This window comes from Prenolepis imparis, unplaced genomic scaffold (genome assembly GCF_030444845.1).
Source record: "Prenolepis imparis isolate NDT839.2.m4 unplaced genomic scaffold, iyPreImpa1.0 SCAF_4, whole genome shotgun sequence".
In the NCBI taxonomy this organism is placed as follows: Eukaryota; Metazoa; Arthropoda; class Insecta; order Hymenoptera; family Formicidae; genus Prenolepis; species Prenolepis imparis.
In genome coordinates, this window is record NW_028141162.1 from 18880274 (window position 1) to 18905950 (window position 25677).

The following is a 25677-nucleotide window of genomic DNA, read 5'->3' on the forward strand; positions in this document are numbered from 1 at the left end:
AGCATTTTTATATTGAAATTTTTAATTGCTGTGCTTTCGATATTTTTTGTCAAAATTAAAAAAAGTGATGTCAATCAAATAATAAAATGCACCTGAATAGTGCTAAGCAGCCCGAAATTTTTATCTGACTTTAATTATGTTATAAAACTCATAAAATTGTCATTTTTTTTTAATTTTTACAAAAAATTCGAAACCAAAGCAATTTTAAATTTTAACTTAAAAATGACGTTATCCAAAGTCAACGCATTTCGGGATCTATGTTAATGATAATATTTTTACATGCTTTTGGATCCTGAATTACGAGCGATTGATTTCCACTTTTGAAATACTCTGTATATATTAACTTTAATATTCCATTTTTAACATATCTGCGTTTTAATATTTATATAACATAAAGTTGTGTAAACAATAATAATTAACAATAATAATTAACATAATATTATATATACATACATATTATATATACATACATATTATATATATACATATATATATATATATATATATATATATATGTATATATATTATGTATATATAATAAACATTTAGTAAAAATCTAATTAATGTTTATATAAATATTAAAACTAAATAATATAAGAATCAATTTAACAATAATTAAATAATTTTTACATATTTACAATATAGTCAGAAGCATTCGAGAAAAAATAATAAAAGACATTATATAATAAATAATAAAATGATAAATATATGAAAAAAATATTGCTAAATTTTATATTTAATATTTAATATTTGAATCCTTTTATTACTGCAGAGTGAAATATATGTGATGGAGTTTTAATTTTTCTGCACTTGAACGTGTCATAGTGTTGCAGTTAAACATATTGTAGTTAAATATGTTTTGTTTTAATTAATGTTGTAAACTTTTCAAAAATTTCACTTGATGGTATAACTGTTCAGAACGTACAAATAACTTATATACAATATTTGAATGTAATTTTGCCATATTACGTCTTGTGAATTTATATATCTGAAATAAATATTATTTTAATGTTTATTCTTTATTAATCAGTAATTTCATCATTAATTATCTATCTATATATGCGAATTTTTCAAAAATTGTTAGCATAATTATATCAATATATAAGATACCTAACAATAAGAAAGAAAGAGAAAAATATGCGTACATTATATAAGGTCTATAAGCTGATTGAAGTTTGGAACGTTCCTGGAGCGATTATTAAAAACGCATCTAATGAACAAAATACAATACGTATATGTAGAATAGTACAGTATAATACAGCAGAGAATATAATATTTTGATACACCCTGCGGAAGACACTCTTATACTAAAAAAACTACCCCTCAGATCACAAAAAAGATTCTACTTTCGTCAAATATCATTTCTCCCATTTGTACTACTACAAACGGCGACTTCTAAGTGTCACGCACAAAATAGAATTAATACCGGTGAAATACACCCTGCGGAAGACATCCTTATACTCAAAAAACTGCCTCTCAGATCACAAAAAATATTCTACTTTCGTCAAATATCATTTCTCCCACTTTACTACTACAAATGGCGATTTCTAAGTACCACGCACAAAACAGAACTGATACCGGTGAAATACACCCTGCGAAAGACACTCTTATACACAAAAACGGCTTCGCAGATCACAAAAAATTCTGCTTTCGCCATGTGTAGCAGTAGAAGTGCAATGAAAGAAATGATATTTTACAAAAGTGGAAACTTTTTTTGTGATCTGAGGAGCAGTTTCTTGAGTATAAGGGTGTCTTCTGCAGGGTGTATTGTATCGGTATTAATTCTCTTTTGTGCATGACTCTTAAAAAGCGCTGTGCGTAGCCACAGAAGTGGGAGAAATGATTTTTGACGAAAACATAATTTTTTTGTGTGTTTTGCAGTGCAGTTTTTTAAGTATAAGAGTTCTTCCGCAATAAGGTGTATTTTACCGGTAATAGTTCTATTTTATGCGTGGTATTTAGAAGTCGCCGTTTGTAGTAGTAGAAGTGGTGGAAAAATGATTTTTGACGATACCAGATTGTTTTAGTGATCTGGGGGCAGTTTTTTTAGGTATATGGGTGTCTTCAGATGAGTGTATCAAAATATTATATTCTCTGCTGTACTATACTGTACTATTCTACATATATATATATTGTATTTTCTTAATTATATGCGTTTTTAATATTCGCTCCAGGAACGTTTCAAACTTCAATCAGCTGGTCTATAATACATTTCTGATAAAAGTAAATATTATAATAAAAACTTTTATAAATAAAGTATAAAATTTTTACCTCGTCAATTTGAGCGAAAGAATACACATTATTAACAATCACAATTAATGCTGCATTTTCACTGACATGGCTATGAAAACAAAAGAGTACGTATGGCTTTATAATTAACACATTATAAATATGTGCAATTTATTTTTATAAAAAGATGTTTTTACCTGATCTTTATACCTAAGGAAAAATTCTCCAAAATTCGTTTAAATATTCTAGTGTTCTTAGCATGTTTCGAAAGAATAGAAAGAAAAATATTAGCGATTAGAGGTTGATGTTTTTCTTCCAGCATGTAAAAGTTGCTGTGGAGTTTCTGTATAAACTGTAAGTACTTGAGGACAATATTTGGATCTTCAAGACAAGTAAAAAACTCCAATATCTTATTAAGATTTCTTTGGTTTGGAATCTCGAGCCATAATAGATTCCAAAAAATAAAGTTTACAGTCTTAAAACCATTACAGTAAGCCCATTTTTGCCGCAAAATCATTGCCGCCGAAAATCTGCAAAATACAGAAAAAAAGTGTTTTATTTTTTTATATACTACGTATATCTTATCAATACTTATATGTATATTTATAGTCTCTGTATTAATAAATATTTAGAAATAAAGTCTATATATAAAATCAAATATAAATGTATATAATTATATATTATATATAAAATATGTATGTATATGTTTTCTTTCTCTTGCATAGTTTTTGTCCGCATATACAGAAAAAATAATGAAAAAATTAAGAGAAATAATAAAAAAGTAATTAGAAAAATAAGTTTTATAACTTCTTATAAAAAAAACTAAAGTATTAAGAAATCTAAAAGAAGATATAAATGATATATATTTTTCAATTATTTTCATTGTGTTATTTATTCCATATATGTATACGGACAAAAATTGTATAAAAAAAAGAAACATGTGATCTGGCAGAATTAATGAGATTAAATATGTAGGGAAAAAAATTGAAAACAGTGAAAATTTGTAATCACGCGGAATATATAAAGTATAATTTAAAAAAAAAATACAAGTTTCGATTTCTTTTCTGACTTACCATGTATATATGGGTGATTCTACAAAAATGGGAATTTTTTGAGGCTCTTGTATTTTTATACTTAAATTAACATTAAATTCGATTTTATTTTGAATTAAAATGAAGATAGTACTTGAATACATATAGACATATAATAAAAAAGAGATAAAGTAATGTTTTTATTTTCAAAACTTATCTTATAAATAAGAAATTCTCAGTTCCCTGGTGTGTCACAAACCCAGAATGCAAATTATAATACATTGTCACAAAATAATTTTAAAATTATATAAAATTTTTATGTGTGATAAGTGATAACTATTGTAATTTACATTAGTCACTGATATCAACAACTGTATTATTTATCAACAGGGTAGTTAAATTAATCGACCACACTAGCCAATGAATTTGTCTAAGCTATGACTTTATCGACCATATGATTGTGGTCTTTATAAAGTACAACTTGAAATTATTAATTACAAATTTTTCTTAAGTGAGAAAAATATTGGTCCGAAAGTCGCTGAATCGGGAATCGAACCCGAGTCTTTCGCTTGCCGGGCGACTGCTCTTACCTCTAAGCTATTCAGACCCTTCGAAACAATATTTTTCTCTTTTTGCTTTTATATAGTTATTTGTAAATAACGCCTTGTATATCCGCCGGCGTATACTAAACAGTTGGAAAATCATCTATACGGGTAGGCTCCATGATTAGGTCCAGGAGCAAATTTAAATATGTTTTTTATTTTTTATATATCGCTAGTAAATTAATCAACATCGATTCCCGATTCAGCGACTTTCGGACCAATATTTTTCTCACTTAAGAAAAATTTGTAATTAATAATTTCAAGTTGTACTTTATAAAGACTTTGTAATTAATAATTTCAAGTTGTACTTTATAAAGACCACAATCATATGGTCGATAAAGTCATAGCTTAGACAAATTCATTGGCTAGTGTGGTCGATTAATTTAACTACCCTGTTGATTAATTTACTAGCGATATATAAAAAATAAAAAACATATTTGTATTATTTATGTTATTTAATTTAATTTTATTGATAAACAACGTTATTCAACTTTGTCCCAAGATTTAATTCTCAGTCCCCTGACATTAAAATTATTTGCATTGTAAAGTCATATACGGTCTCAGCGAAATAGCTATTTGTACCGAATGAATGAGTTTGAAGTAAAGTTAACGTACACGTTAGTCATTTTTATTTATTTTTATTTTTATTTATTTCATTTCGCGTGATTTGTTATAATGAATACGTGTTGGGTCAGTCAACTTCTCAGTCTCTTGGTAAGTGTTATGTTAAAAGTTTATTGTTTTTATATTAACTTTTATTTAATGTAAATTATATATAAGTTTAACTTTTAAGTTTTCCTCAACTATTTAAACCTCTATATAATTCAAACGAGATATTTTTTATTTATAAACCTCAAAATTCTCAGTCCCCTGGTTCTCAGTCCCCTGGTTTTCAGTCCCTATATTCTCAGTTCCTTAGAAAACAATATGACAGGAGACTAGGCACTAACCGGGAGATTGATAAATGTATATTAAAACGAATGTATCTTTGTATTTAAAGAGCGTTTCGCATTGTTTCTTGAAAGTTATTGGCAGTTATTTTATTATTTTACTTACTTATTCAATATTCTCCTATAAAAGAAATTTTGTGAACTGTAGATTTTTTTTTTTGTAAAAAAATACCAGTTTTTAATTTCAATATAAATTTTTAAATACTTATTCGGTAATTATTTTATTTAAATCTTAGTTTCTTGGAAATCTGCCCAGTCTCCTGACCATATGTTTTGGAAAAATGCTCATAAAATCTTAAATACATATTTTATTGAGTGGCCGCTTTTATAACTATAATAACATACCTAGTTTCACATCATATGCCAGTTATAATCCATTAAATATATTAAAAAGAATGTGGACAAAAATAATGTCAAATAATTCCTATTTTTGTAGAATCACCCATATATATATAGACATATTTTATACATAAATATATACATATATTTATATATGGCTCCTTCTTTTCCCCAGTAATGTCAAATATAATACAAGAGTTTAAAAAGTGTCTATTCAGAAATATAATAATTAAAAGACACTTACTTATTTTCTTCAATACTTTCTGTATACAATTTGAAATGACGTTTAGCCATTTTCATGCATAAAGGATTACCGAAAAGACATCCCCATTTAGCAAGTTCTTGTTTTAGATGTTTATCAGAATCGTTGGTGGTGGGTATCGTTTGATCGTACGTAAGCTCGTCTATATGTTCAATCAGGTGTTCTATATTCTCTAAAACTTCCTACAATTAAAAAAAAATTAAGTTTTTCTGTTCAGTCATTAAATTATTTATACATACAATATAACACACACACACACACACACACACACACACACACACACACACACACACACACACACACACACACACACACACACACACACACACACACCTATGCAAAAAATATATATTCTTATTGAGTAAAACTACTTCATTTCCGTAAGTGATTAAAATATACTCCGGATTAATCAATGTTGATAATTTTCAAATTTTTGATAATTTAGTATTTTTTATGTTGTTTAAATACATAGAATTTAAATATGTTTATTTCTTATGTGACTCAACATTTTATTAGATCATCACAAAGAAAATAACAGGTATACAATTTTTAATTTGTTAACGAAGATGTTATAAAATAAATGGTTTTATAAGTAAGAAAATTATCATATAAAATGCATCATTTTTTTAAGTAAGAAAATTACCAAAAAATGTATCATATTCATCGCTACTGTTATCAAACGTAAATAACTATAAAGATAATGCGTCATTTCTTGATGTTAAAAACTTTATAATAAACAATGCAAGACAATACCTTAAAATGCATACGATGTATCCAAATTTTTGAATATGCAATTATATTTGCTATATATTCAAAAACTTTAATCATGGGATACCATGCCACGTAATCTTTCTCTTGCCATAAATAGCTCGCGAGTTCCCAGAATATGGAGAAATCAAGTTTCTTCTCTATTGCAAGATTGAAGGCGTCATCGATTATTTGCGCTCTATTGAGAACATGTATATTTGTATATTTTTCAGACTTTAAATAACGTGCAATAATTTGCCAATTCTCGGGATCATAGTTGACGCGATAATAACCTATTATTAAATAAATATATTTTATCGATTATTTTTATGAATATATGTAATAAGAAATATTTTGAATTATATGTGTATTTCATTTTTTCATATTTTAAGCACGTATAGATTGTATTAAAAATTCAGCGTATTTTTTATATATTATTAATTCCAAAATCATATTACGCCGTCAAACAAATTTTTAAAAAATTGAAAAATTAAACAAAGTACGTTTAAATTTAAATTGATTTTACAATTTACAAAAATAATACTTATGCAAAGTACGTTTAATCTTAACTTTAGCGGCAATATTGCAGTATATTTAATGCAATATTATTGTTTGTATAATATAAATACGTGAAATATAATTTTAATTCTTATAAAAAGTATGAGAATAAAAATATGTAATGAAAATCGTTTTTTATATAATAAAAGGATAAAAATATTTAAACATAATTATATTTTATTGATATTTACCAATTTGTTGTATGTTAACAATAACCCAATTAGAATCATAATTGACTTCAATTTCCAATGTTGGATGTGACTGCGTTAAACAATGATGAATATTCGGTGGTGTTATGTTAAAATTGATGTTCTTTTCATCGGTATAAGTCACAGGTATAAAATATGGTTGCTGATCCAATTTGTCATGAAACACTTTTGATATCATCACGTAACTGCGAGCAGATCTAGTATAAGTTCGTGTCACATTTAGCACAGGACAATGCTCCTGCATAATCCAATTATCCATAATCTGTATTATGTTCCGATCGTACTCCTTAAGATTCAATTTATTTATGGCAGTCTGCATAATGTTTCGCATATCATGGGGAATTGTGGTATTAAAGTAAGTAAATCTGTAAAATTTAACATTGTGAGACAATAAAATAAACACTATATACCTATACATATAGATTAAATCGATTCATATCAGGAAAGATAAAATCATAATTATTCATTTTAATGCATTTAGCTTGAATATGACTTTTACTTTCAGTCACAGATGACTTTCTTAAAAATTATGATGTAAAATACGAAATAATTTTCTATTAATATTTACAATTACACACCGTAATATTGTACAATGTTTTTAATATAACGAAGTCTATAATTATATATTTACTATATATAATAATAATAATATTATTAATAATATATATACATATAATAATAAATAATTCTATATGTTTGCAGCTTTTGATGTTGAGTGTGTTCAAACGTAGACAAAGATTTCATTGATAGATTTGTAATTTTTTGTGTATGTTGAGGAATTATTTTTGTCTATACAACTAAATCTTATTTTGCATTAAATAATTACAAACTCATATGAAACCACATATTTATATAGATATCATATTGCAAGCACATTGAAAGCAATGTAGAATAGACCTCGTATAAATTTCTTTGATAATATTATTGCAAAATATTTAATTAAATATGTCATATATGTAATGATTCTCTAGATACTTATTACTTATTTGAAATGTAAAACTGAAAAAGCTGTTGTTGATAATATGATGTATATTATATTGCTAACATGTGTAATATATTTTATATCGATTGATATATATTTTACTGTATATAAATTTAATTTTGCAAAATCAAGTACATATCAATAAATAGCATAAAATAATGAAGATAAATATTATGCCTACTATAACTTTAATCCTTAATTTAATTACTTTTATTCTTTTATTATTAATAACTTGAATATTCCTGTATATGTGTACATTTTTATTATATTATTCATCTTATTTGTTTTTGTTTACTTTTTTGTTAACAGTAAACTTTTTAACATTTTATATATCAATTTTTTATTTTTTAAACTTTTGTCTGTTACATACACAGATTTGTATACTTATTGGATACACCCTCATGCACTTAGGATATGTTTTTTAATTTATTTAAAATTTGTTTAGGGATACATCTTCGCTCTTATTATTTAATTTCCTGCATGTGTAAGCGCCCGCGCGAGTGTGTGTGCGCGCGTGTGCGTGCGTGTGTGTGTGTGCGTGTGCGTGCGTGTGTGTGTGTGTGTGTTATAATATGCATATATCTAATCATTATATTACAATGTAGGTTACTTACTGCGCATTTAAATATTTTTCGATACTTATCCAAAATATATTATGGGGAATTACATTTTCTAACATTCGCCACATTATTGCTCCTATAATAAAAACATAAAATATATGTAATTATATATATGTGTACTTTAAATTTTAAAGCATGGTGTTTATAAATATATCTTAATATAAAGAATTTTAATCTGTTTTAGATATTTATGTGTAGCAATTTATGAAACTTATTGTTTATATTGTTTATATAATTATATTTACAATACAAATTTTTACGCAGAGATTTGTGTGTGTGTGTGTGCTTAAATATATTACATATATACCTATAATGGAAGAAAATGGAAAATATGAATTAATTTTAGTTCTTGTATTGTTTGTATAATCCATAAAATACTTTATAGTAAAATGAGTGTTTAGACGAAAATATTCTTGTTGAACTTGAACTACGAACAAATCCATTATCCGAGAGTTTGATAAGGCCTGCAGACAAATTGAATGTATCCAAATAAATATATAAATATATTATAAATATATAAATAAGTATATAATATATAAAAAAAGAAGATTGCATTAGCAATACATAATAATGTGTGAAGTTATTAGCTATTTAAAAAAAAAATTTTTTTTTATACTACATAATTAAGAATTCAGTATTTTTACTAGTGTGTAATTATTTGACATAAAAAAAAATGAGTAAAATTATTCAAAAAATAGAATTTCAAGATTTTATAACATAATTTAAACACTCTAATTATCTAATTCATAATATTTTTTCAAATAGTTAAGATATAAAAAAAAAAAAAATTTATCGCACTTTTTCTATTTCTAACAAATGGAAAGTCAATTTTAGAAATATTTATCTTATCACGATTTATCGAAACAAAAATTTCTTATTAATTATCGTTTGAAATGTAAAATTACCTTGTCAATAATATGGGTTTCAAGGTACATATTAAAGCCCTCTTTTAACCATTGTTGAGATGGTGAACAAGATGTATTGAAGAGATTACCAAACCATTGATACATTATGTCATGAGTTACTGATTGCATAATTATAAATTTATTAAACGTAGAAGAATATAATTCTTCATAGTAGATATCATCTGTTTCCCTGAAAATTACGAATAATGTGATTATATTGAAACACTTGGTTATAAGCTCTTGCATAGTTTACTTATGAAAAAATTAAATATGTTGTACGTATTAGAGGAAGATAGTTCAAGTACTGTAGAACAAAAATTTGAAAAGAATTATAATATGCATCAGAATGGATCAATTAAATTTAATACAATGAAAAGATCCATGTTTATAATGTGATAAATAAATAATAATAATTTATTTAATGAAATCAATGATAAGAATATAAACATTTATATTCTTTACATTAAAACTTTTGCTAAATCAATTAATAATTTTTTTAAATTCTTGATATAATAACAAACAAGTTTTTGAATGTACGAATGGCTTTTACATAATATAAATGTAAATTATTCTATAATTTTATACTATTATTCTATAATATTTAATACATAATACTTAATAATAAATTAAAACTAATATTTAGTACATAATACATTTGTTATCGAAATTTATTAAAATTATTTGTCCAAAATTTACTGAAGCATCAATATAAGCATAAATTGCGAATTATGTAATTTAATCTGAAGTTTAAATGTTAAAATGTTCAAAAAAATGTTTGTTAGAAATATATCTTTATAATTAATGTAATTTTAACAATAGGCATGAAGAAAAGCACACACATATCTCTGTGTATTTTATGATTTTTTAAAATCTAAAAATAATGTTACATTATAATTAATTATAATTATAATTATTATATTATTATTATAGGTCCCTATAATTATAATATTATTATATAATTATTTTTTGAATGTATATATATTACTTGTGAAATATAAGACCCCAAGTTTGCTTGACACTCTCTTCGAAGTTGGGAATAATGACATAATCTAATTTTGGAAAGTTGTTTAAAATCTTCCATTTGCTTCTTAGATACACAGTCACATTTTCAGCAACATGTTGAGCGAATCTCAAGTAGGGAATCAAGTGCGATCTACACCAAATATTGACATTCTCCGTAGAATTAAGAACCTTATAGAATCCTACATATACCACATATGCTACATCGTTTGGAGACATCGGTGGTGTCGTATGAAACACTGTACGTATCTCGTAATTATTTATAGGGATACATTTTCGTATCGGCATATTCGATAAAGCTTTGTAATGTAGATTATGAGTTACGGAAATGTCAAAAGTGGCACGTAATTTCGGCTCGACAAGATAAGGAAATAATTGTCGGGTTTTTCTCGGCTGGTTTATATTTGTGAACAAACACCTACAACATTTTAACAACATGTTTCAAATAGTAATCATAATTGTTTATTTTTAATACACTCCAGAAAATGATTAAGAGGTCAAAGAAAATTGTCTAAAAAATAGGCAAATTTTAAATAGCTGTAACTTTGTTTCAAAAATGAGAATTTAATTTCTAAAAAAGAGTTTCAAAGCTTGAAATCTCTACTTTCTAAAAGTCACATCTGTTTTTCACTTTCTTAAATTCTGGTATTTTTTATATATAGAAAACGACGAAAACGAAATGAAAAATTTTCTTCTTATTTTGTAGACGTGTCGCATGCACAAAAAAATTTGAAAAATTTTTTTGACTTTTTCACGTTAAAGCCTGAAGTTTTCTCTGCAAAATTGTTTTTTAAAATTTAAATTTTGATTTTTCCTTATCAAGTTAAAGTCGAAAATTGAAGAGAAAGTGATCATTTTTACTTTGATCGTTCATAACTCCGTTAAAAACCATCGTACAGCAATTTTAAAACTGGATTCTTAAAGCTGAATCTTTGCTCTATGCTAGTATGATATAGTTGCCAAATTTTTTCCAACTCGTGAAGCAAATTAAGTTTTTTAACATATTGTACGCATCAATCATTTTAAACATACGGATCACACTATAAAGAAGTTATAACATCAAGTTTGTGATTTTTCGTCAAATTTGGGGTATTAAGAGACACAAAAATTTCAGTCCATAAAATTTTTTTAGTTACCTTGCGTAACTTTTTTCAAAATTTAAATAAAAAAAGAGAAAACTCACGAATTTTTTCGTTATATTCACCTATTTGTAAAAAAGTTCACGAGTTAAAAAAAAATTCGGATAATATATCATACTATAGAGCAAAAATTCAGCTTTGAGAATCCAATTTTAAAATTGCTGTACGATTATTTTTAATGGAGTTATAAATGACCACTCTCTTTTCAATTCTCGATAACTTGATAAGAAAAAATGGAAATTTAAATTTAAAAAAATGATTTTGCAGGGTAAACTTCAGGCTTTAACGTGAAAAGTCAAAAAATTTTTAAAAATATTTTTGTGCATGCAACACGTCTACAAAGTAAGAAGAAAATTTTCCAATTCATGTTCGTCGTTTTCTGTACATAAAAAATACTAGAATTTAAGAAAATGAAAAAAAACTGTGATTTTTCAAAAGTAGAGATTTCAAGCTTTGAAACTCTTTTTTAGAAATTAAATTCTCATTTTTGAAATAAAGTTACAGCTATTTAAAATGTGCCTATTTTTTAGACAATTTTCTTTGATCCCTTAATTATTTTGCGAAGTGTATATTCTTATATTACTTACCTGATATATTTTTCCTCGTCTGTGTATATAGTTTGTGCAATCTCCCTTGTATATGCAGGTAGTCCAAGTGTGAAGTTCCAGTTTGCATAATGTACATTCAGAATATAAATTCCATATTCTGAGTTATTTACAGACTCAAATTGGTTGCCGAAATCGAGAATAAGAGTTTCCTCTCCATGATATATATTCTTCGGTTTATAGATTATTTCCCTGTTAGCCGGTTTCAATTGTATTCCCGTTACATGTATATAAGTTGATAGATGTAAAATTATGTTTTGTATTGCACAATTAATATTAATAATAACATTGGATTCGCCAATGTAAGCGCTTAGTGGCATCAGTTGTAGCTTCAAGTTATAATGAAGCGGTACCAAACAGTTCAACCTACGATAATTAATCGCATTGTGCCATTTAATCATCGCATTTTCATCGGCAGATAATGCCATTGCCATTACAACGATACATAATGCAACATTTGACAATTTTAGAAACATTATGTCAGTTCTTGTTTCTGCAAAATATCTGCAAAAATATTTCTTTGAGAAAAATAAATAGAACAAAAATAGAAATAGAGAATAGAGTGTAAATGCAAAGAAAACACAAAACTTTCAACAATTGTGAGAGAAAGGGAAAACATATTAAAAGTAATTACAGCAATTTAAAATGAGAAGCCGTTCTTTACGCGATAAATTGATCGACACTGTTGACATTGAAATTGTCGAAATTCAGGAAAATTAAGAAGGTAAAAGTATACACAATTTAGATTACATGTTGTAACAATAATTGACAACTTGAATACATGTACATACTTCAGTTTGGGCAAGAGTCTAAATCAATTTATAATTTTTACCTGTTTTAATTTTTAATTTTTTTCTAAATTTTTAACTGTTTTCGTGTAATTTATAAAAAAATTTAATTAAATTTAATTAAATTTAATATATTTCTCTCATATTGTATATTGTAATATCGTAACAAAACAAGTTGATTGATAGACACAGCATAAAAAAATGTTGAATTAAAAAAAAAAATATATATATATACAGGGTGTCCCAGAATTCGCGAATACGGAATGCACAGCGTGATTGTCCGTGCTAAAAGAAACAACTTTTTCTTCTCACAAAATTGTGTCTGAACACTATTTTCTAAACGAGAGCAACTTAAAGCTAACGAATATGCGTTCTAGATTACGCATGAATCAGGAGCGGCACGCACACGGCGTGCGTGACGCGTGAACGTGTATGCTATTTTACTATTTTACTAAAGATTTTATAAGAATTATGTATGATATTTAAATGTCACTTTTTTAATAACTTACTTTATAATAGTTCTAATAAAATTTTTAGTAAAATAACGTACATGTTCACGCACGCCGTGCGTGCGCCGCTCCTGAATTATGCGTAATCTGGAGCGCTTATTCGTTAGCTTTAAGTTGCTCTCATTAAAAAAAAAGTGTTCAGACACAATTTTGTCAAAGGAAAAAGTTGTTTCTTTTAGCACGGAAAATCACGCTGTGCATTCCGTGTCCGCGAATTCTGGGACACTCGTATATACTACGCAAAACAATTAGGGGAGCGCTTTAAAACTAGCAAAATTTGATGATTTTTAAGAAGCCATATCTCGGCTTAGAGAGGTCATAGAACAATGTTTCTGGGCGCATTTTAACGGGTGAAGCCTCAACTTTAAAGTGGGTAATATAGCATTATTCGTCTCATCGAACTGTTTTTCGTGTGAGGCTTAAAATCAGATGGCGAAAAAACTCTGAAAATTTCTTGACTTTGTAGTTGTCCATGGAAAAAGCAGGGATGGAACCATAAATGCCATCACATTGGCTTTGAAGTAGGAACCCTCGCCTTTAAAATGCCGCAAGAAACATTGCTCTATCATGTCTAGGAGCCGAGTTATCGCATTTCAAAGTTACCCCTGCATTTTGCAAGATTTTTAGCAATACCGCCGGCATTCGCGTTATCCAATGTGCACCACGGTGAGGTTGCTCGGTTGGATTTTGCACATCATGTGTATGGTGTATGTGTACGTCAATGTTAAGTGCGTGCGTGATGCGTGTATGTGTGGGTATTTGTGGGTGTGTGTACATTGACGTACACATACACCATACACATGATGTGCAAAATCCAACCGAGCAACCTCACCGTGGTGCACATTGGAGAACGCGAATGCCGGCGGTATTGCTAAAAATCTTGCAAAATGCAGGGGTAACTTTGAAATGCGATAACTCGACTCCTAGACATGATAGAGCAATGTTTCTTGCGGCATTTTAAAGGCGAGGGTTCCTACTTCAAAGCCAATGTGATGGCATTTATGGTTCCATCCCTGCTTTTTGCATGGACAACTACAAAGTCAAGAAATTTTCAGAGTTTTTCGCCATCTGATTTTAAGCCTCACACGAAAAACAGTTCGATGAGACGAATAATGCTATATTACCCACTTTAAAGTTGAGGCTTCACCCGTTAAAATGCGCCCAGAAACATTGTTCTACGACCTTTCTAAGCCGAGATATGGCTTCTTAAAAATTATCAAATTTTGTAGTTTTAAAGCGCTCCCCTAATTGTTTTGCGTAGTATATAAGCACAAAAATGTATAAAATAATTCCTTTTAATAACCGGGCTTCGACTTATTGTAGTTATATTTATCAATATTTTATTATCGTTACTGTGTTTCACTTGAAAGTCATGTATGTATATATGTATATATTTATATATATATTATATATACATATAGTCTTTATCGATAATTTTATTTTAAATGAAAAAGAAAGTGATAGTGAAAAGATTGTCAGCAGATTGATAATGTTATTTTTTGATATGAAATCACGTATCGGTCGTGATATGTAAGATGAATAAAAAAAAAGAAAACATGTAGGTATATAAATTGAGTCACACATAGTTTCTCGCCAGAAAAATCACTAATTGTAGTCAATATTCAATATTTTAATAATCAATAATGAATATTATTGAATAAACAATACTTTCGAGGCAGCATTTACACATCTCACTTTGATCCGGTTTCTTTCATTCTCGTAATTAATTTACATTTATATATTGCAACACAGTTCGTCTACGGATTCGATTTGTACAACTATTTGTTACACCTTCTAACACATCTTTCGACATATTCAATATACTCATATTTAAATTGAAAAACATTTTACAAAGGATCAGCTTGTCACAATCAATGAAACGTTGTCAATTCGCGTTTACATTATACTTACACGAGACACGTATTGATTATTATCTATCAGTCACGAAAATACAATTACTATGCCAGACGTTCCGGGAGGAAAGGGAGGAAAAAAGAGAGAGAGGATAGCAGTATTTAAATATTAATTTATTTTCTACCGCGCGAGAAAAATTGTGAGAGGGTAAGGTTTCGCTCGGACATTCAAACGATATTTGTGCCTCGAAGGGAAAACTATTTCTCTCTCAAAGTATGGAATTTAATGTGGATTACTATTACTATACCAATAGGAAATTATTGTCGTTTCTTGGTCAGTGGCCTTATCAGAAGCCGAAGGAGAAAAGATTCTTCTTGATTTTAATAATTGTTGTTTGCTTTTAGCTAACGTGATGTTTCCACAGGTAGCGTTAATTTATTATTAAAAAATTTTTTTTAGAGATTTATGTTTCGTTGATACACTGAAAAAAAAACTGTTAACTTGACTTAATCATTCAACTAATTACTATTTTGTTGATTGAACATATATAAGTATTTAAGTCAAAACACATTATGTCAGATTTAATATGTTGTATTTAAATTAAATACTTTTATATGTTCAATTAACAAAATAGTAATTAGTTGAACGATTTAGTCAAGTTAACAACTTTTTCTCAGTGTATCATACAACGAACTGAATAGATTTAATAAATTTTGAAGACAAAGTATTTTCTCAATTTTCATTCTTTTTCGCACGAATACTTTATTTTTCTGGTAGCACATTTTTTCATATGCGAAGTTTCGCAGTGTATTTATCAAACTTTACCTCCATACATGTTGGCAATAATGGTATTAGTCAAAATATTTTATATATATTGACTGTCTTTTTAAGTCTAAACAAAAGTTATTGTATATGTTGCGTACAGAGCTCAAACGTCGTGCACGATACTATACCGAAATAAGAACAATAGCATAAGATCGCTCGGACATATTCACACACGTATATTCACACACACACACACACACACACACACACACACACACACACACACACACACACACACACACACACACACACACACACACACACACACACACACACACACACACACACACACACACACACACACACACACACACACACACACACACACACACACACACACACACACACACACACACACACACACGAGTCTCTATCGCTCTTTTCTCTCTTCTGTCTTTCTCTCCCTGCATGCAGTCAATCCCTTTGTAATAAGGCAGCGGTGCGAGGACTCTGGAGTGGAATTACGTGCACAATCGAATTCGATCAGTCGACTTCTAATGCGTTTCTGCTCTACAGTTTTCTTAGTTCATGCTTATTTATTATTGGATTTTTGACGAGAAAAATCCTATGATAAATAAGCATAAACTATAAGAAAACTGTAGAGCAGAAACGCATTAGAAGTCGACTGATCGAATTCGATTGTGCACGTAATTCCACTCCTGTTGATTTCGAGTCTTCGGCGCGTTCGCAGCTTAAATCGCGAGTTCAATCACCCGCCGAACGCCTATTCGGAGATAAGATAAGATCGAAGGCGGTCCTAACCGAGATCTGGTAATTCCAAAGCACGAAGGGACAAAGACACAGTCGCATAGTACAAGTCAAACCGTCCTAGTTGACGGATCGCGTCCGAGCGAATTGTGCTGTATAAACGTTCTAAATGCGATGAGAAATCAAACAGTGAATCTGTTAAATATTAAAGGACTCAGGGACGTCGTCTCCAAGGCGCGGTCCAAAACCCAGAGACATAATCTCCTAGGCGTAGTCAAGGACTCAGACATGTCGTCTCCTAGGCGCGGTCCGAGATCCAGAGACATATAGTCTCCTAGGCGTAATACGGAACCGATCGCGCGACCAAGTCGCCATTTACATAAAAAAGACATTAATCAAACTGTTCTCTCGCGAACTGTGTTTGTAAACGTGTAAGACGATGAACAATAAATGAATCGAAATATTAATACCAAGTGTCTATTCATTGGCTGTGCGCGAACAGTACATAAAGTGACTATACGAAACCACGGTGTAAATTTGGAAACATTATTTATACCGAGACGCGACAGTATATGAACCAAATTTTCCTGCAAAATTTCAGCTTAAAATATTGTTATGGCAATATTGATTCTATATCCGAGATTTTATATATATCGGTAATATACTTGCAGATTAAAATCCTTACAGATCGTTTATTCATATAGGCTGGGATATGTTCGTGAATGAAGATGAACGTGAGATTATGAAGAGATATGCTGAGACTGGCAGGTGGTTGACATTAATATACGCTTGTAAGTAATATATATTTTTTAAATACATTTATATAATATATAAAATATTTTTTAAAATATATTTTTAAAATATATTTTTTTCCATTTTATAGTTGAAACATATATTTTATAGTCAAAAATATTAGAATCGAGATTAATGTTATTATGCCTATCTTTGTAGAAACAAATTTGCTTATGTCTTTTTAAATCTGCATATATCAAATAATATATGAAATATTGCCCCCTTAAATGCAATATGCATCTATTATATTTTAAAATCATGCCTCGGACTTAAACTCGCATTACTTCTTTCAAATCTATCTTCTTCTGTTTTCTTAATATTAGAGAACTTACAATTATAATAGTAAAAAAATTCTTAAACTATGTCATTGTCAGTTTAATGTACATATATATTTTTCGAATTATATCAAATAGTTTCTTATTTTGCATAATCCTTGTTGAAGTATGTATATTCTTCTGATAACTTTTATAATTTTTCAGCATTTTTGACATTGCTAATAACACAAATATGCTGTTAAGGCTCCTGGGTGCTCACCGCGGCCATATTGGATTGTGACGTCAGAAGCAAGAAAGCACACGCTGAAAATTCTTAGATGCCATTTTTTAATGAAAAGATATTTCGATTAAACAACACTTCAGATGGCTTTAGCACACTCCTAAAAAACTCCGAAAACTATCCTTTTCCCTTTATAATCAATCAACAGCTGTAAAATGATCGAGATATCAGACTTCGACATGCGGAATGACTGCGCATGTGCAAAGACCAGACGGACTGGGCTTCATAATATTACATTTTATAGCTGTTGATTGATTATAAAGGGGAAAGGATAGTTTTCGGGGTTTTTTAAGAGTGTGCTAAAGCCATCTGAAGTGCTGTTTCATCGAAATATATTTTTATTTCGAAATGGCATCTAAGAAATTTTAGCGTGTGTTTTCTCGCCTCTGACGTCACGATTTCGACATGGTCGGCAAGGAGCCAGGAGCCTTAATACATATTAACTTACAGCCAAATATAAAAAAATTATATTATCTTACAATTTACTTAAATTTGATATTGCAACAAAATATTTATTTTCTGAAGATAATATACATATAGCAAGTCGAAATCTGTAAAGATAAAAATTCATTTTCTTATGAAAAAATTGAATTTGTCGATTTTGTTTTATTTAACTGTTATATCCTGAAAAAAATAAACACATGCTTGTGATAATAAAGTACGAAATAATTTAGCAAAATTTTTTGGAAAGTAAATATTACAAATAGAGATGTGTAAGAAATTTGTTTTGAGTCTTGAATCCTCGCCGCGGCCTTATTAGATTGTGACGTCAGAGGCAAGAAAACAGATGTAAAAATTCTTAGATGCCATTTCAAAATAAAAAGATGTTTCGAAGAAACAGCACAGTCTTTGACAGTCAATCAACAACCGTAAAATGATCGTGATATCAGACTTTGTCATGCGGAATGATTGCGCATGTGCAAAGATTAAATGGACTGGGCCTCATATTACAGTCATTATATAGCTGTTGATTGATTATAAAGGGAAAATGATAGTTTTTGAGGTATTTTAAAAGTGTGCTAAAGCCATCTGAAATAGTGTTTCATCGAAATATCTTTTTATTTAAAAATGGCATTTATTTTGGCGTGTGCTTTCTCACCTCTGACGTCACAATCTAACATGGCCGCGGCGAGAATCCCGGAGCTCTAAAGCACATATCCGTTTTTAATACATTTTGTTCTTGTTATAGCCTATGTATATATAAGTACAATTTTTTTACAACAACCGCTCTCGTGCCACGCATCTTGGACATCATGTTCCCTTTGAACAATTCTCGTCCGATAATGTTAGCATATCCGGCATATTTCTTCATTAACGAGGAGCGATATTTCTACTATATTTTTTGCCATATGTTAATTGCTGCCGCATTAAGTATGACTGGATTAGTCGCGCATGACTGCGTACTCTTTGTTTACATAGAACACGTTTGCGGCCTTTTCGTCGTGATTGGGTAATCTTTTTGCCGAACATTTATATTGCAATAAAACTAATTTTGTATTAATTAAGATAATTAATAAAATTCTTTTCTCACTGTGAAAAAGAGTAAAAAAAAAACGTAACAACAATTTTAAAGCTTCTGATTGGTTGAAAGAAAGAAATTAATTTTAAAAAATTTAGAAGTGTATAAGTTGCACGAATATTTGCAGATTTCGATTTGAACATATATTTTATAAACATAATAATGTAAAAAATATGATGACTAATCATCAGGATGACGTGTATAGCAAACATATTATGTTTTCGATTCACGCTCATCGAAGAGTCTTGCAGTAAGTGAGTAATAAAATTATGTTGTCTTCTTTATTAGTCTTAATAACAAATAATGAACAATGTTTGATATTTGTGATAGATTAATTTTTACATTATCTTTTAAATAATAATAATAACACTAATTTACAAAAAAATATTTTTTTCATTATTTTAAACCAGACAAGATGTTTCTTATAGAATTATAAGTATTGAAAACGATGCCGCAAGTCAATTTGTATCAACACGTCAGGTTTCCAAAATAATTTGATGTGTAAAAAATGGCTTTTTTTGGCGATATTTGAGATTTGTTTGTGAAAAAGGTTAACGTTATCTGGAAAAAAGTCATTTTTTACACATTAAACTTCAATTATTTTGGAAATCTGACGTGCTAGTGAAATTTGTTTGAGGCATTGTTTTCTGCATCCAAAAATCTATAAGAATTACTTTGTCTAATTTAAAATAATTTTTGTATAAAATATAATGAAATATGACTTATTTCAGACGATCGTTAACGGAATTCAAGAAATATATATTTATAATTTTATAATGCTGCATGTGTCCTACTGTATGTGTATATCCTGATATTTATTTTATATGTGTGTAGATATTTTAATTTTTTAAATGTATTTTTTCGCTATTATGCGAAATAAAAATATTTTGTCCTAAATTTTGTTAAGAATTATATAAATCATCTAAAGCTAATTAAATAAATATTAATTATATATATATATATATATATATATTTGTTTTATTTTGCATATACTACTAAACCAAGTAAACCTACCCAAGTGTTACACTCCGATTTTTTTCTGGCACAAATGTAGTACTACCAAAAATATTTGACCCATATTTTTTTATTTGTGCCCATAAGCAGTTTTACGGGTAGTTCATACACCTTCAATATTCAACCCTCTACTTGTCCCCTCTAATTTATCTCAATATTTTGTTATTTAAACAAATAATTTTAGAAATTTTACTTCACATTCATAATTAGCGATCCAAAAAGCTTCTATATTTTGCATTAAATTTTGTTTCTTATGCATTTTTTTATACTTATAAAGGTAGAGGGTTGAATATTGAAGGTGTATGAACTACCCGTAAAATTGCTTATGGTCACAAATAAAAAAATATGGGTCAAATATTTTTGGTAGTACTACATTTGTGCCAGAAAAAAATCGGAGTGTAACACTTGAGTAGGTTTACTTGTAAGTTGCTAGAAATTAATTAAATTAATGAATCACCACCTGCCTTTACTGTAGAAGTCGATGTTGTGCACTAAACTTTTATAAAAGTCAGAATTACTTGATTGAAAGTGAAATTGCTATATGCCAAAGTCTATCACAGAACTTTACTATGTGTAAACACACTGTACTTTTGTAAAAAAAAAAAAAAAAAGTATTATGAATTTACAGGGTCAGTATATAGTATCATTTAACTATTCGATTCAATTACTACTATTCGTTGCATCTTCTATAACACATCTCTTGTTCAATATACTTGTATTCAAATTGAGAAACATTTCTCAAAGGGTCAGCTCGTCACAATCAATCAATCCGGAAACCTACGGTTTACTTATCTCGAGACACGTAATTATCTGTTAGTCACGGCAATCCGTCCAATTGCTATATCGAACGTTCCGGAAAAGAGAGAAAAATACAAAAATACAGACAGTAATATTAAAATATTAATTTATTTTTTTTTTTACTCCGAGGAAAATTTCGAGGATAAGGTTCTTTCGGATATTCAAACGATATTTGTGCGTCGAAGAGACTATTTCGCAAAGTATGGTATCCACTAATATAGGTTATTATGAGATTAATAGAAAATTGTTGTCGTTTGTCGGTCAAATGTATGGCCGTATCAAAAGCCGAAGGAGAAACGGTTTATCTTTATCTTCACGCTCATAGTTGTAGCTAACGGAACGTTACCACAGGTAATTATTATTAAAAAAAACTTTTGAGACTTATGTTTTATATCATATATGTTTGATATTATACAACGAACTATAAATCAATTTATCAAATTTTTAAGATAATGTATTTTGTCAATTTTCATTCTTTCTCACGCGAATAACTTCACTTTTTCAGGTGGCACAATTTTTCATATGCAAAGACATGGAGTGTATGTATAAAACTATATCTCCACACATGTTGGTAATAATGTTATTGGTGAAATATTTCACATTGCATTATAATGAACAGAAGGTACGAATTGCACACAAACACAATGAATAAATTTTTTTTCTCCAATTCTATCTAAGAAAAAATTATAAAACAAATTGAGTCTGTAAATATAATAAAACTGCATTAATACAAATTTTTCAACGTTTAAAGAGAGAGGGGGGGGGGGAGAGGGAGAGAGAGAGAGAGAGAGATCTACCTTTTTATTAAAAAAAAAAATCCTAAATGTGAACAATTGTATTTTTGTGTTTGAAAGGGTTTCGGTCCTAATTTTTTTTGTGAATAATATATTTTGGTAATTTCAATTTTCACACACAAATTTTTTCAGATTTTTTGAAATGATGCGCGACCCCTAAATTAACAAAAAACCGTATTTTTAGTGATTTTTAATAATTTTTTTGTTCTTAAAAGAGTTCACAGATCTTTTAATTATCTACTATATATACATATATATAAAATACTATATATATTATAATTATACTGCTCGCGCGCGCGCTTGTGTGTGTGTGTGTATCGATATATTTACAGGTTAAAGATCTTACGGATCGCTTGTTTATAAACTGGGCTATGCTCGAGAATGAAGAACGCAAAATAATGAAAAAATATGCTGAAACTGGCAAATGGTACGCGTTGTCATATACTTGTAAGTAATCCTTTTTTTCTGAATTTAAATATATTTTTATAACTGAATATTGCAGAATCTGGATTAATACTATTACGTGTGAGGATCTCTCGGTATATAAACACGATGCATCTCTTGTATTTTTAATTATTCATGCCTCGAACTTAATAATTTGTAATTTTGAAACTTTTTTCTCTCTAATGTTAGAAAATATGCTGTTAATGTATTTTAATTGGTATTCAAGTATAAATAAATCATATTATCTTACAATCCAGTTTAAATTTAATACATAAAAAAACATTTTTATTTTTGCTGAAGATTATGTCTCTGTAAATTAATATGTTTTAAGATTAAAAATTAATTTTGTTATGAAACAATTTAATTTGCCAGCTATTTTGTTTGACTGTTGTATAATAAAGAGATCTAGACTTTTGGCAAAATATTTTAATGTATTTTTTGAAAAGTAATATTATATAAAAAGAGATGTAAGAAATGTTTTTCAGTTTTGTTTTTGATGAATTTCATTTTTTTGTCGTTGTAGATATTGTTTATATAACTATTGCCATATTTTCATTAACCGGTTGCGCACCACGCATCTTGGACATCATATTTTCTTCGAACACTTCCCATCCAATAATGCTACCATATCCGGCGTATTACTTTAACTGTTAACGAGGAGCAATATTTCTATTATATTTTTTGCCATATGTTTGTTACTGCGGAAATAGGTCTGACTGGATTAGCCGTACGACTGCTTGATCTTTGTTTACATCGAACATGCTTGTGGCCTTTTCGCCGTGATCGGATAATGTTAATTTCTTCGTGATCAGTTATATTCGAATTAATTTTCAAATTTTTTGAATTGAAAAAATTAACATAATTTTCCACTTAACGGTGAAAAGTGTAAATAACAATTTTGAATGTCCATTGTATATGTTCGCTTGAAAGGCAGAATTTAATTTTAAAACATTTAGAAATATATGTATAAGTTACGTGAATATTTTGCAGATTTAGATTTCAACATATATTGTATAAATGTAAAAATGATGATGTAAAAAAGATGATGATTAATCGTACGGATGGATGTGTATTACAAAAACATTGTGTTTGCAGTTCACGCTCTTCGAAAAGCCTTGCAATAAGTATATGTAATTGTTTTGCGCAGGAATGTGCAAAATGGGTGTTTAAACCCATTTAAAATAGAAAATGCAAAGTAGTTGAGAGCTTTTCATTTGAAAACGCAAAATGCTTTTCACACATTCATTTAAAATAGGAAATGGAAAATAAACATTTTTAAAATGTTTTAAAATAAAACTTTTTTTTTAAATATTTACATTTATATATATATATATATATATATATATATATATTGATATATTGAAAAATGAACAATAGAGAAGCAACTGTTATCCTGTTTAAAATTCAACTTATTTGAAATGTTGTCGATATTCGATTTTCATGAACAAATTCAACTAAATGCGAATAAAAAACACAGATAAATTTTTCATTACTTTTATCGTTATATTTATACACATTTTTCTATGAAGAAAAAATCCATTTTTTTGTTCCTCTTTTACAGTTATTGCATATTTAAATTTACATAGAAGACATTGACTCTAGATGTCCATTAGGGAAAAATATATATCAAAACAAAGCATACAAAATGTGTTTTTAATTTTTAATTTGTTATATATAAAAACAATTAAATGATGATGCTATACATAATTCACGCTTAAATGTTAACTGTAATATAGAGTAAATAATGATTGATCTAGAAAGGAACATATAAATGTTTTCTTCAAAATTAAATATATTTAAAAAAATTAAAATTCTATTGCGCGCGTATCTTATTCTCTTACATATTTTTATATATATTTAAAAGAAATATCTAAATGTCTTGTATTTGACTTACCCTGTTTATTGAATCACGATCCGTTAACTAGCCAATAATGTATCTCTCACTCTTATGATTTGATCGCTTCGGAAGCTCACCGAGAACTGATGACTGACGATGTTTGCGATATGAAAACATATGAAAGAATGTCATGTAAAGCTACTTAAGGTTATATGTAACAAAAGTGTTAGTCGATCTTTATTATGTATTGATAGAAGTCAATACACAGTTAAACTTACTTTCTCCAGATATATTTATATTAGTTTTTATATTTAAAAATAATTTTTCTTGAAAAACTATTTAAGATATCCTATCAGAAAATTGTACAATTATAAAAGCATAAGAAGAAATATTTATTTTTTACTTTCCTCTGATTTTTATACAAAATTATTTTATTTTATTATATAATAGTTTACTAAATTTTGTCCAAAACAAGAATTATATATCATATATTATAATTTCTTCTATCTTTACCGTTTTATATATTTTGCCAGATTTTTTATATATTTCGTTATAAAACTATTAAGTTATATAACTATACCTATCAGGTGTATTTATATAAAATCATGATGTGTCTTTTTTAGCTTACATTTAGCGATATGACATTTTTCTTTTTTTTTCTTTCTATTTCCTTTTATTATTTTTACCTTTTATTATTACTATCATTTTCGGAAAATGGTGAAAGGATGAATAAATAAATGCTATACAATCGCGAAATACACGAAGAATTGTCAAATAGACGAATGCATAAATTTGTAATTTATGTCAGATTTTGCACATAGTAAATGCGTTCAATTATATAATTTAAAATATATTTAATATAATATATATTCAAAGTTTTACTCTTTTTTTATCTTCTCGTGTTACCTTTCTCCATAATAAAGATAAAAGAAGAGAATTTATCTAACCCTCTAATAATCATTAATAGAAACATATTTAATTCATTTGTACATGTTGATTTTATTCTATTTATCTTATCCGATCATTAAAAAATTGTAATGTA

The 25677-nt window shown here is 28.1% G+C and overlaps 1 protein-coding gene and 2 pseudogenes across 2 annotated transcripts; 2 read left to right on the plus strand and 1 right to left on the minus strand.

The window, feature by feature from the left end:
• Window positions 1-659: 659 nt before the first annotated feature.
• LOC145934854 (aminopeptidase N-like) lies at window positions 660-24890 on the minus strand. The gene is made up of 12 exons (XM_083035658.1): window positions 24693-24890; window positions 12181-12702; window positions 10420-10872; window positions 9435-9624; window positions 8837-8993; window positions 8524-8605; window positions 6910-7292; window positions 6167-6453; window positions 5396-5595; window positions 2427-2759; window positions 2272-2341; window positions 660-988 (listed from the first exon to the last, which is right to left on the minus strand). Exons 2-12 carry the CDS (start codon window positions 12672-12674, stop codon window positions 869-871), a joined length of 2769 nt encoding a protein of 922 aa, XP_082891784.1. The 5' UTR covers window positions 12675-12702; window positions 24693-24890; the 3' UTR covers window positions 660-868.
• On the plus strand, window positions 16842-20564 carry LOC145934995 (uncharacterized; annotated as a pseudogene). Its single transcript, XR_014425143.1, has 3 exons — window positions 16842-17673; window positions 19419-20002; window positions 20480-20564. The product of XR_014425143.1 is annotated as an uncharacterized LOC145934995 (transcript).
• Window positions 22726-23589, plus strand: LOC145935527 (uncharacterized; annotated as a pseudogene).
• Window positions 24891-25677: the final 787 nt, after the last annotated feature.

What these genes read in the sequence shown, in the direction of transcription:
- LOC145934854 (XM_083035658.1), bottom strand. Translation starts at nt 12,674, where the DNA reads ATGTTTCTAAAATTGTCAAATGTTGCATTATGTATCGTTGTAATGGCA. An exon ending in TCCATTTTCTTCCATTATAG is followed by an intron (nt 8,606 to 8,836) that starts GTATATATGTAA and finishes TTTTTATTATAG; the next exon opens with GAGCAATAATGTGGCGAATG. An exon ending in TCCTTAGGTATAAAGATCAG is followed by an intron (nt 2,342 to 2,426) that starts GTAAAAACATCT and finishes TTGTTTTCATAG; the next exon opens with CCATGTCAGTGAAAATGCAG.